Consider the following 13009-nt stretch of genomic DNA (forward strand, 5'->3'; position numbering starts at 1 on the left):
GAGATGGGTATAGAAGCATCATAGAGTCTGCCAAGGATATTGCAGAGATTGGTAGGGCCACCACACGTAGAATAGCTTTTTGTCACCCTCCCAATCTCCGCAATATCCTTGTCAGACCCTATCTTTTTTTTTTGGACCCATCTCCCTGCCCTATGGCTTCTACCCCTGTGACCATCTCCCCTGCAAGACTTACCTTATGTACCCTACTACCACCACCTATAGCTGCCCTGTAACTGGCAAAACATATACTATCAAAGGGAGAGCCACCTGTGAAATGACATGTCAGATACCAGCTGTTATGTAAACCCTGTTTGGTCTTTTACATCTGCATGACTAGAACCCAGCTATCAGTCGGGATGAATGGGCATAGGCAGAAGGTGTATACAGGCAACACACAATATCCTGTTGCAGAGCATGCTGCACAACATAACAGCCATGACCGTGACCGTGGTTGCTGTTTTACCACATGCGCCAACTGGATTCTTCCCCCAGACACCAGTTTTTCAGAATTCCGCAGGTGGTAACTAGTGTTAAAACATGTACTTGGTCCTTGACACCCATCTGGCCTTAATTTACATTAAGTCCTTCTGTCTCGGCATTTATTCACAGTAACTACTTCTTTCTTCACCCCATTTTAGTTTTCTACACCTTTCATTTTCTGACTTGTCTATTTTTGCTGTCCCCCTCCCACCTCTGTTACATACAATGCACTTAGCTTTTCAGTCTTATTAACTCATGCACGATGTTTTAGTAGTAATCTCTCTCTTGCATACTACCCTGTCTTCTACCTTCAGAATCTCAGGTTTTCAAATTTCGTCTCGTGCAGTCCCCAACAATCAGTCTTCCTTTGTCATCTTGTCCGGTAAGTCCCTGCTTACCTGAGGTTCTGGGTGACTTCTGCACCCTTGCCCCAAACCTCTCCAATCCATTTTTCACCCCTCTCCCTGCCTGTTCAACTCTTCTGCCAGGAGGAGGAACCACTGGTTCTGAAAGCTTGTGAAAGTGAAGCCCTTTTGTGTGTTTGTTCCCCTGCTGCTGTTGGTGAGTAGATTTCTTATCTATATGTTCAGTAAACTATAAAATGAGAAGTGTCACATATCAGTGAGGAAGTTGGAAACTTTCAGCACAGGGCAGGAGCTTGCAGAGGAACTATGGCTCAAGTTAAATGAATAGTTGATCATGCTCTGAATAGATATGTACCCAGTAGAACAGTCCATAACATGAGGGAAAAGAAACTTGTGAAGAGACAGAGATTACTGCATAATAGGTGTAAAACAAAGCATAGGGCTATAAATAGATAGAGGCTGAATGAAGCTCATTTGGGTGTCAAGAGAGCAATCTATGGTTCTGTCAATGACTACCATAACAGAATATTGTCAAATGATATTTCAAAAAACCCAAAGAAATTCTGATTGTATGTAAAGGCTGTCACTATCACCAAAGTTACTGTGCAGTCACTAATGCATGAGGTGGGAACTGAAATTAAGGATAGTAAAGCAAAAGCTGAAATGCTTAGCTCCATTTCCAAATGTTTCTTTAAAAAGGAAAACCCAGGAGAACTGCTCCATTTAATCTTCACACCCCTGAAAAGATGAATGAAACAAGTATTAGCGTCAATGGTGTTAAGAAAGAGCTGAAATAATTAAAATTGAACAAAGCTCCAGGTCTGGAAGGAATCACTGTTAGATTCTGTACCAAATTTGTGGCTGCATTAACCCCTCTTCTAACAATAACCTATCACAGGTCCAACTACCGTCCAATGTCCTTGACAATGGTTGTTGTAGAATCTTAGGACATATTCTGAGCTCAAACATAGTGATTTGTCTTGAACTGAATGATCTCCTCAATGCCAACCAGCATGGATCTGAAAATATCAATCGCATGTGAAACCATCTCACACAGGACTTGGATCAAGGCAGTCAGATAGATGCAGTATATCTCCTGATTTCCAAAAAGCATTTTACTTGCTGTCACACCCACGCTTCTTGTCAAAATTATGATCATATGGGGTATCAAGTGAAATTTGTGACTGGATTGATTACTTTTTGGTAGGGAGGACACATCATGTTATCTAGGATGAAGAGTCATCATCATATGTAGAAGTGATTTCAGGTGTGTGTCAGGGAAGTGTGTTGGGATCCTTGTTGTTAAAGTTGTATGTTAATGACGTTGCAGACTATATTAAGAGTGACCTCAGACTTTTTGCAGAAGAGTCAGTTATCTATAATGAAGTACTGTCTGAAAGGAGCTGCATAAATATTCAGTCAGATCTTGATAAGATTTTGAATGGTGCAAAGAGGGCAACTTGCTTTAGATTACAAACTGCCTGTTGGTTTCTGTCTCGGGTTCTTCGACCAATGTCTGTCTGAAAGTCATCTGACAAACATTGGCTGAAGAACCTGAGACAGAAGCCAACAGGCAGTTTGTCAACAAGTCCCCATGAAAGCCATGATACTTTTTTATTACTTTAAATGTTCACAAATGCAAAACTGTGCAATCTGCAAAATGAAAAAAAAATGTAATATCCTGTGGCCATAATATCAATGTGTCAATCTTGGAATCAGCCAACTCATACAAATACATGGGTGTAACACACTCTAGAAATATGAAATGGAATGATCACATAAGGTCAGTCATGGGTAAAGCAGGTGATTTATTGGTAGAATACTGGGGAAAAATCAGTCTATAAAGGAGGTTGCTTACAAATCCTCACTCCTGTGATAAGTTCTAGAATATTGCTCAAGTCTCCCAAGTGTGGAGGACATATACCAGATGGGATGAACAGGAGATGTTGAAAATATACAGATAAGGCCAGCATGAGTGGTCACAGGTTTGTTTGATTTGTGGAAGAGTGTCATAGGCATAGGAACTGAAACTGAAAGACTCTTGAAGAAACTATCCCGAGAAAGTCTATTAACAAAGTTTTAGGAACTGGCTTTAAATGACTCTAGGAATATACTACAACCGACTATGCCTTGCTCACATAGGAATCATGAGGATAAGATTAGAATAATTTCTACACACACACACACACACACACACACACACACACACACACACACACACACACACACACACACAGGGTTTCAGTCAGTCATTCTTCCCATGCTTGATATGCAAATGGAATGGGAAGAAACCTAATAACTAATACAATGGGATGTACCCTCTGCCATGGACTTCATGGTGGTTTGCAGAGTAAAGATGTAGGTTTAGGTGTAGAGTGACTGAAACCAGTTACCACACCATAAAAGTAAACAACTTTTGGGATATAGACTGATTGTCATTGCTGTGTTAAGGCCTTCGGAGCAGGTGCCTGGTTCATGTACCCATGCTGGCTGCTATTCATCAGCAACAAAGGCTGGAATTTGTATACGAATACCACAACTGGACATCTGTTTAGTGGTGAGAGGTGCCCTTTTCAAATGAATCACGTTTCATTCTCCATTGGACACATGGCTGTTGGCGTGTACAGTGTGAAAAATCTGAAAGCAAACACCTTGCAAAATCATCGGAAGGGTCCAGGCTGGAGGAGGGAGCATTATGGTGTGGGGAATGTTTTCATGGCATTCCCTAGGTGATTTGCAGTCGGGAGGACGACGGTTCAATCCCGTCTCCAGCCATCCTGATTTAGGTTTTCCATGATTTCCCTAAATCGTTCCAGGCAAATGCCGGGATGGTTCCTTTGAAAGGGCACAGCCGATTTCCTTCCCCAACCCGAGCTTGCGCTCCATCTCTAATGACCTCGTTGTCGACGGGACGTTAAACACTATCCTCCTCCTCCTCCTCCTCCTCCTCCTCCTCTCCTAGGTGATGTCATCATTCTGGAAGGCATAATGGATCGATACAAGTATGCATCTATCCTTTGGGAACCAAGTCCACCCCTACGTGCAGTTTGTTTTTCCTTAGCACGATGGCATTTACCAGCAGGACAATGCAGCATGTCATACGCTGCCATTGTAAATGCATGGTTCAAAGAGTACCTGGATTAGTTTACCATACTGCCCTGAACAACAAACCCAATCAGAATCTGTGGGACTGCCTCAATCAGACTGTTCACGCCATGGATCCTCAACAGGGAAACCTAGCGCAGTTGGCCACACTGGTGTTGACATAGCTCCACTTCCCTATCGGCACTTCCAGAACTTCGGACTCTCTCTTCCTGCATGTCTTGCAGCAGTCCACACTGCAAAAGGTGGTTATTCAGACTTTTGACAGGTTATTATGTAAATGTAACTGGTCAGTGTGATTAAAAGTTGCAAGGTTACAAATGTTTGAGTACAACGTTATGTTTTGCAAGAAAGGAAATGTTTCAAAAATGAATCCAATTTCGACAAAAGTTAATATTCTGCATGAAATATTGTGTGATATAATATGTAAAAAATTATTTTCATGAAACTTTAATTTACTGTATTTAACATTTATACAAGATCCCTTGCAGAAGTTGTACACTTTAGATCAGTTGATTGTGCAATATAATATTGAACACAACTAAAATTACTATGTTATGTCACAAGAGTTTATAAGACCATAATTTTATATGAAAATACTCCGTATAAATCAAACTAATATTCATTTAGTCATTTATGAACTCGTAAAACATTAAATAATGAGTTCACAAAATGTAAGCGGTAGCTATAAAATATTTCTATGCTTATGTTTTGGTATCAAGTGCTACACTATTCTGTTACCTCACAACATGAACACACTCACGAAATTTATCATCTCTATCAATATAAATTCAAGTCTCCTTTTTGCATCCACATGTATATGCAGACTGGTCTCAGAAATTGCTCAACCCCCCTCCCACACACACCCCCAGGAGGCTCACAACTCTTTCATGAGTATGTGCTTGGCCTCCACGGGGCCCCAGTCTTTGCAGCATTACTTTCTTTCCGTGCTTCAAGCTTGTACTTTCAGTATCCCATTCCCCTTCTGCCTTTCCATCAGAGGTTTCTTGTTGCGGACCTGCTTGGACCTGGTTTATGATTTGGGACTCAAGTTTCCACCTTGCATTTTCTACAACTTTTCATTAAATAAATACATAGTCCCCATTGTTGAGTTTCAACTACCACTCAAAATTCTCCAGAAGTGCTGATCATACAGGGAAGGTCACTCAGTGCGGTGTATGCTCCACTTTTGTGTCTTTCCATGTCTGCACCCCTTTCCGTTTAATAAGGAAGTACATCAAAAATCCCAGCATGGTAGCCATTGTGTTGTGAAGGGATTGTCAAGTACCTGCACAATCGTAGCCCTATGACCACGTAGGGATTGCACTGTTGGTGCCTGAGGTGAAAAATCCCCATGTATGCCAAGGATGATGATGATGATTGATTATGATGATGATGGTGTTTACGTTTGGTTTGTGGGGCGCTCAACTGTGCTGTTATCAGTGCCCGTACAAATTCCAAACCTTTGCTCAGTCCAATCTTGCCACTTTCATGAATAATGATGAAATGATGAGGACAACATAAACACCCATTCATCTTGAGGCAGGTGAAAATCCCTCACCCCTCCGGGAATCGAACCCGGGACCTGTGCTCGGGAAGCGAGAATGCAATTGCGAGACCACAAGCTGCAGACATATGCCAGGGAGTACGTGTCTGGTGTGACTGGGGCATGAGGACTCCAAGCAACATGTTACTGGCCAGGCAGCCATTGCTGAGGCTGGGTGGCCCCTTTGGGGAGAGCCCCAGTTCGGAGTGGGTGGCAGCATGGTGGATGAGTTGCAAATGAAGTGGCAAAGTTGTGTAAGTGGTGAAGTTGTGCTTTGCTGGTGGCCAATAGCCCCAGCAGTCTCTATGGCAGCGAAGTACTTGTTTAATGCACAGAGATATGATCTGGAAATGTTTCCTTCAGTGGCTACACTGTGGGAGGAACACAGGACTAAGCATCAAGCATAGCAATACTCCATCCAATACTTGGTTTGCACAAGGACTGATAAGAATTTCTTCTGGGCCACATAGCCCTTATTCTTTGTGGAGAACAAAGAGGACAAGTTAGAGGAAGTGGCAGCCATCTCTAAAATGAAACAGTCTTGATTAAAACAGCATCCCCTGCCCAGTCATGGTTGCTGCTAACTTGTAACAAGCTGGGTGATGTACAAGTGGCTGTCACTCTTCATAATAGTCTACATATGGTACAGTGCATCATTTTCCAGCAATACTTGCTCTTGCAATCTGATGATGAGCTACATGCCAACTTGGAGTGACGGATTGTACAATTTGTCTGTTGTGTCCATAGGGGACCAAAGGACATAGGGGTTGCTACCGGTGCCTTCATCTTGGCCTTTGAAGGTAACTCATTGCCTGAAAAGATGAATGTGATGGTATATCAAAGCAATGTGAAACCATATGTTTTCCTCTCTAGGCAGTGCTTCAAGTGTTTGGAATTCAGGCACATGTCCTCGCGTTACAATGCTAACCCCATTTGTAGATATTGTGGACGACCACTGTACGCAAGTGTTCCTTTTACCCCTCCCCCCATCTGTGTCACCTGTGGAAAGCATCAGTCTCTCTGCTCACCAGATTGCACCATTTTCTGGGGAGGAAAGAAAATACAAGAATATAAGCCTCTGGACTAAATTACTTGTAAATAAGTCAAGAAGATGTACAAGCAGTTGCACCCAGCATGTATGATAGTGTCATATGCCACAGCTATGACGACATCGCCCACTTTGGCAACGGTACTCCCATCCCTTACACTTCCTGCAGTGGGCTCTCAGGGCTGATCAACCATGCCCCTCCCCCCTCTCCAAAGGATTGGGGACTTTCCTATTGTGCTGCTTCCCCACACCTACTTTTGATTTCCTTGAGTCAAGCATAGTTGTTAATACAATCTTTGCATGGTGGAGTGAAAGACATTATTTGTTTGAACACTTTTGATTTATAAAGAACATTGGTAAATGAATCTCCTCTGGTCAGAAAGACACGTAGGCCTCTTAAAAATCAGAAAGACATGGGCCTGACTTTCCTGAATAGAATTAAGAAATTTATTGTGGATGAATAAACAAGATTTCAGTGGTTGGTGGACACATTTTGAATTGTGGCAGGGAGCCTCAACAGTGCATCACAGTGTGTATTAAGCTTGACAAGAAGAGTGCTGGAACATGAGCCAAACATGTAGATCATGCCTGTTTTTTCTTTTATTTGTGCTACCCCAGCCAGCCTTCAATACATAGTGAAAAAATCTCTCTCTCTCTCTCTCTCTCTCTCTCTCTCTCTCTCTCTCTCACACACACACACACACAGAATGTTGTTCTCAGAATTTTTTTCGCAACTCAACGCAGTGGCCCGTAAACAAAATAAGCTATGCTGGACAAGTTGTCTAGCTGTAGATATTTAATGTTACTCACGTGAAGCCGAGCTGGGTTGCTAGTTATTATCTATTTTAATGTATTGATAACCAACTGTTGTACATGTCGTCATTATCAGTCAGTCTGCAATATGTGTCCATGGTCTATTGTCTCAAAAAGATTGCCTTATGCCTAAATGCAAACATTCTTATTCAACCAGAGCCACTGATATTTAATCAGATACTGAGCACCGTAAAACCATATTCATCATAATCATCCACTGTCGGAACAGTACATAAATCAGATATCGGTGTACCGTGTTTGCAAAAGGCAAGGATGTCAGTTAACTATTCACAACAATCAACACAGTTGAAATTTTGCAGAGAATAATCTAAACATTTCTCAAGGCATATTGACCATTCTGTGGTACTTGTGGGCTACTAATATGGGCAGATGTTTAGTTGCTAATAGTGTCGTATCCTTGAAAATGAAGACTATTCGAACTATAGTGGTTCAAATCCACCATCACAGTACTCCAATGCAGGCCTCACCAAAGAATTCCGTATTGTTAGCAGAAAATAATATATACTTCTAGTGCTTTGTTTGCAAAGCAACAATTGATGAGGGGAAGGGCTGGAAGTCCTGGACTAATGAGACAGATTCGCGGTGGCACCTGTTGTCATCACATGAAGAGTGAGCTCCTGTCTCCCAACAAAAGCTTTCTGTCACTTAGTTGCTATCATCTTTCAAGTTTTGTAATTCTAATAAAGACAAAGCATAGGTGTAGCCTTGATTGAAACTTCTGTGTGGAATGGGTCCAAGAGAAAATTTCAATTTAATGTCAAAAAGGTTGACTTAGGAATTCATTTTGCAACAGTCGTTGGTTATGGCAGTCAGTCAGTCAAAACTATAATTTAATATAATATCAAAATATGCAAATTTGGTCCACAGCTGATGGTCTTGCAGTAGCGTTCTCGCTTCACACACAAGGGGTCCCAGGTTCGATTCCCGGAGGGGTCAGGGATTTTTCCTGCCTCGAGGTGACTGGGTGTTGTGTTGTTGTCACCATCATCATCATCATCATCATCATCATCATCATTCATCCCCATTACAGTCGGAGGAAGGCAATGGCAAACCATCTTCACTAGGACCTTGCCTAGTTGGCGGTGCGGGTCTCCCGCATCTTCCCCTATGCTCCTCGGAGTATGGGACCTCCTCATCATGCAGATTTGATTTCTGGTCTATCGATATAGTATCAAAATATGGAGATTTGATTTCTGGTTTATTGATATAGTACCATAGTGTCTTTACAACTAATGTACTTTGCTGAAGATATATTCCTTTTACAGGGTTCTCTGTGGCCACTGACATTTGGCTTGGCTTGCTGTGCTGTGGAAATGATGCATATTGCAGCTCCTCGCTATGATATGGACCGATTTGGAGTTGTTTTCCGTGCCTCACCAAGACAGGCAGATGTTATTATAGTCGCAGGAACTCTCACCAATAAAATGGCACCAGCTCTTCGAAAAGTTTATGACCAGGTACAAATAAAGTTTGTAATAGAAAATAGTGACGTCGCAGTTTGTGATTTATGATACAAATGTGGAACTGAGTTTAGTGTGTTAAAAATATCTGTTCACCTTTCACTGCTCTGGCCAGAGTTCCATGAGTAGTCCAATGTGTTAACGTGTTCCTTTTTTCTGATGAGCTCCAGATGTGATGGCATTACAAGGATATGAACATTCTTTCAACAGTTTACTGCGCCAAGGTTGTATTATGGCATACACTTTCCACATGCTCTTAAAACAGCTGGAATACTATCTAACCACTATGCTTACCAAATTCTCAGATGCATGTAGATGTTGGCCAGATTGTTGAATACATTAATTCTGTTAAGGTACTACAATTGGGGCACAGTTTAGTGATTTGGTTGTCATTGGATGATGTGAAAGAAAAGTTCACAAAAAAGAATCTGAAAAGAAAATATCCTAATGTGCAGATTTCCACTGTGCATGGAAAGTGACTTTGAGATTACTTAATATTGTGATGTTGGCAAAGATCTGATGGTGAATTAAATTAGAGCTGGACACTCCCTTGTGATTACATCTGCAATATTGTTGGCATAGAGCATCAGTGAGCATACTACATTTGACGACAGAGATTAAAATCAATGCTGACCTTAAATGTTTGTTAGCTGGAGTGATTTTGACACTTACATCATTCTCAGTAGCCCATATTACTACTTAGTTCTGTGGTAGAGGACCTGAGGATATGTTTTCTTCTAGCACATATTGATGCAACCATTTTTTCCCCACATTTCTGGGATGGAGAAATTGAGTCTGTTATTGTGGGAAACTGCTTTTCAGCAAGGCTAATGTAGTTCTGTTATGGCACTATTTATTCATGGATGGAAGGGAGAGAGATGCCTTTGGAGGATTTGGGGGACAGTCTTGGCATTCGCCTTACAGCCGAGAGGAAAACTAAGGACTAATATGGGCTATTGAGAATGACATAAGTGTCGGAATTGATATAGCCAACAAACAATGGGACTGTTAACTTCTTTAGCCAAACTGTTAGAGTTGAAATATGAGCAGCAGTTTTTTTTCTATGCTGCCTGTGGACATTTCATCTTATGTATGTGCGATCAAGTCTCAACTGCACATTACAATTTATTTACAAATTGTTTCAGATATCAAGGATCCATTTCAAAGTTTCCTACACATTTAAGTGTACTGTGATTAATGTTCAAAATCTACAAGAAATCAATTTACACAACTGACTGGATGTAGTCCTCACAAATGTGATGAAGTTACTATTTCATCACGATGATTTTTACAAAAAGTGATAGTAGTTATAACATAAAAATATAGGTTTCAAAAAGTGTCAGACAGTGCTCAGATCTAGAAAATTTATAGTACTTTCAGCCTCAACTTCTACTTTAAATGAATAGATAAAAAATCTACTCCCCGAGTGGTGGCAGAACACACACATAAAAGGCAGTTGTAATTGGCAAGATTTCAGAGACAGTGGCTCCGTCTTCAGGCAGAAAAATTGAAGGGGAAGGAAGAGGGTTGAAGGAAAAGGACTGGAGAGGCCTAGGAAAAGGGGAAGATTTCCGGAAAGTCACCCAGAACCACGGGTCAGGGGAGACTTTGCACACAGAATTAAAAGGAAATACTTATTGTTGAGGACTGCATTGAATGAGATTTGAAAACCTGAGAACTTAAAAGTGGAAGACAGGGTAATATGCAGACAGTGATTACTGCTTAGACATGATGCATGATTTAATAAGAGTGATAAGCTAAGAGCATTATACGTAACAGAGGTGGGAGGTGGGTTGTGAAAAATACAGGTAAAGCAGTGAAAGAGGTAGACAACTAAAACAGTGACGCAAAGAGTAGTTACTGTGAAGAAAGACTGAGACAGAAGAAATTAACATAAATTAAGGCCAGGTGGGTGGCGATAACCAAGGACATGTTACAGTGCTAGTTCGCACCTCTGGAGTTCTGAGAAACTGGTGTCTGGAGAAAGAATCCAGATGACACTTGTGATGAAACAGGCACCAAGGCCACTATTGTCATGCTGTACAGCATGATCTGCAACAGGATAATGTGTGGTGCCTGTATACTCTCTCTGCTTATGCTCATTCATCCTGGCTGATAGTCATGCCATTGTAGAAGGCCGAACATTGTTTACATAACAGTTGGTATATGATGTGTGTCATTTCACAGGTGGCTCTCCCTTTGATAGTATATGTTTTGCCAGTTACATGGCTGCTATAGGTGGTAGTACGAGGATGCATAGGGCAGATCTTACAGTGGGGATAGTCACAGGGGTAGGAGGCAAAGGAGCATAGGGTCTGACAAGGGTATTGTGGAGATATATTAGCTGCAGATGCCAAGGCTGTATGGGAGGGAACATTTGACATGGAAAGGATGGCAACTGTCAAAATGTAAGTGCTGTTGTTTGTTGGTACCTTTAATGTGGACAGAAGTGAGTAGCTGGCCTTTGGTGAGGATGAGCTCAACATTAAGAAAAAGTAGCAAGGGATTCAGAATAGGACCATGTGAAATTTAATAGGGGGAAGGTATTCAGAGATTCCAGGAATTTTAGCAGGTCAGCCTCACTATGGGTCCATATGGTAAAGATGTCACCAATGTATCTAAACCAAACCAGGGGCTGAAGATTTATAGATCGCAAGAAAGCACTCCCCAAGTGACCCTTCAAAAGATTGTTATAGGAAGGAGTCATTCTGGTTCCTATGGCCATACCCCTGGTCTGTTTGTGTGTCTGCAACTCAAAGGTGAAGTAGTTGTTGGTAAGTATAAAGATGATTAAGGTGAGTAGGAAGGACGTCATAGGTTTGGAACCAGGTGGGCGCTGACTGAGGAAATGTCCAGCAGCAGACAGACCATGTATGTGAGGGATGTTGCTAGATAGAAGGAAGTGGCATCAATGGCGACAAGCAAGGCGTGTGGTGGGAATGGGGAGGGCACTGATTTCAGACAATCTAGGAAATGGTTGGTATCTTTGATGTAGGAGGGTAGTATTTGTACTATGGGTTGCAGGTGTTGATAAACTAAGGCAGGTATACGTTCAGTGGGTGCTTTGGAGCCAGCAACTATAGGACGGCCAGGATGATTCGGTTTGTGGATCTTTGGAAGAAGGTACAAGGTGGGGGTGCATGGTTTGGGTGGGGTGAGAAATTCTTTGGATTGAAGTGTTAGTCTTTATGAGGGGCTTGAGGTTTTAAGTAAAGACTGCAAGTCAGTTTGAATCACAGGGATGGGATCTGATGGCAGACATTGTATGTAGAGGTGTCAGACAGCTGGTGTAGACTTTGGTAACATAGTCTACTCCTTTCAATCAAGTACTACACAGGTAGATCCATTGTCTGCTGGGAGAATAATGATAGTCAACAGCTTTTAGGGAACATAGAGCCTGGAGTTCTGTAGAGTGCAGGTTAGGGTCATGTTGTAGGGACCTGGGGAAGGGTTGTGAAGCAATGCTGGATGTGATGAATACTTGGAAGGCTTATAAGGGATTCCACTACTGGCCAATAAAATTGCTACACCAAGAAGAAATGCAGATGGTAAACAGGTATTCATTAGACAAATATATTATACTAGAACTGACATGTGATTACATTTTCACACAATTTGGGTGCATAGGTACTGAGAAATCAGTGCTCAGGACAACCATCTCTGGCCATAATAACAGCCTTGATACACCTGGGCATTGAGTCAAACAGAGCTTGGATGGCGTGTACAGGTACAGCTGCCCATGCAGCTTCAAACCCCCCTGCGGGTCCGGGGTAAGAATAGGCGCGAGGTATTCCTGCCTGTCGTAAGAGGCGACTAAAGGGAGTTTCAACCGTTTCGGCTTTCCATGTGACGGTCCCCCTTGGGGTTTGACCTCCATTTTTCAAAATTCTACAGAAGTACGAGCCTTTTGGGGAAGGACACCTTACGTGGTGTACCACTGGTCCTAAGTGCACTAAGACCTTGGCACTCAGCATTGTACCGGCGTTGTAACCATACCCACTATTCCTCAAATTGGGCCTAAACGCCTGATGGGTTGTACAAGTTATGCCCATAGTGCGTCCCCATCTGCACCTACGATCATGATGGCCTTTCCATGGCACCAGAAATCCAGCACGGTAGCCAGCCCGTTGTGGTGGGGTCGTCATGTACCCTCTAGGTTGTAGCCCCCTGACAA

The 13009-nt window shown here is 42.2% G+C and overlaps 1 protein-coding gene across 2 annotated transcripts in view; it reads left to right on the top strand.

Annotated features, from left to right (window-relative positions):
* Positions 1–13009, top strand: part of LOC124798176 (NADH-quinone oxidoreductase subunit B 2-like) — a 53369-nt gene that overhangs the window by 12982 nt on the left and 27378 nt on the right. For both annotated transcript variants that reach the window (XM_047261460.1, XM_047261461.1), the window contains exon 4: positions 8641–8832. In XM_047261460.1, coding sequence (XP_047117416.1) covers positions 8641–8832 — 192 coding nt within the window. The remainder of the gene's footprint in view (positions 1–8640; positions 8833–13009) is intronic.

Source organism: Schistocerca piceifrons, chromosome 5 (genome assembly GCF_021461385.2).
Source record: "Schistocerca piceifrons isolate TAMUIC-IGC-003096 chromosome 5, iqSchPice1.1, whole genome shotgun sequence".
Taxonomy (NCBI): domain Eukaryota; kingdom Metazoa; phylum Arthropoda; class Insecta; order Orthoptera; family Acrididae; genus Schistocerca; species Schistocerca piceifrons.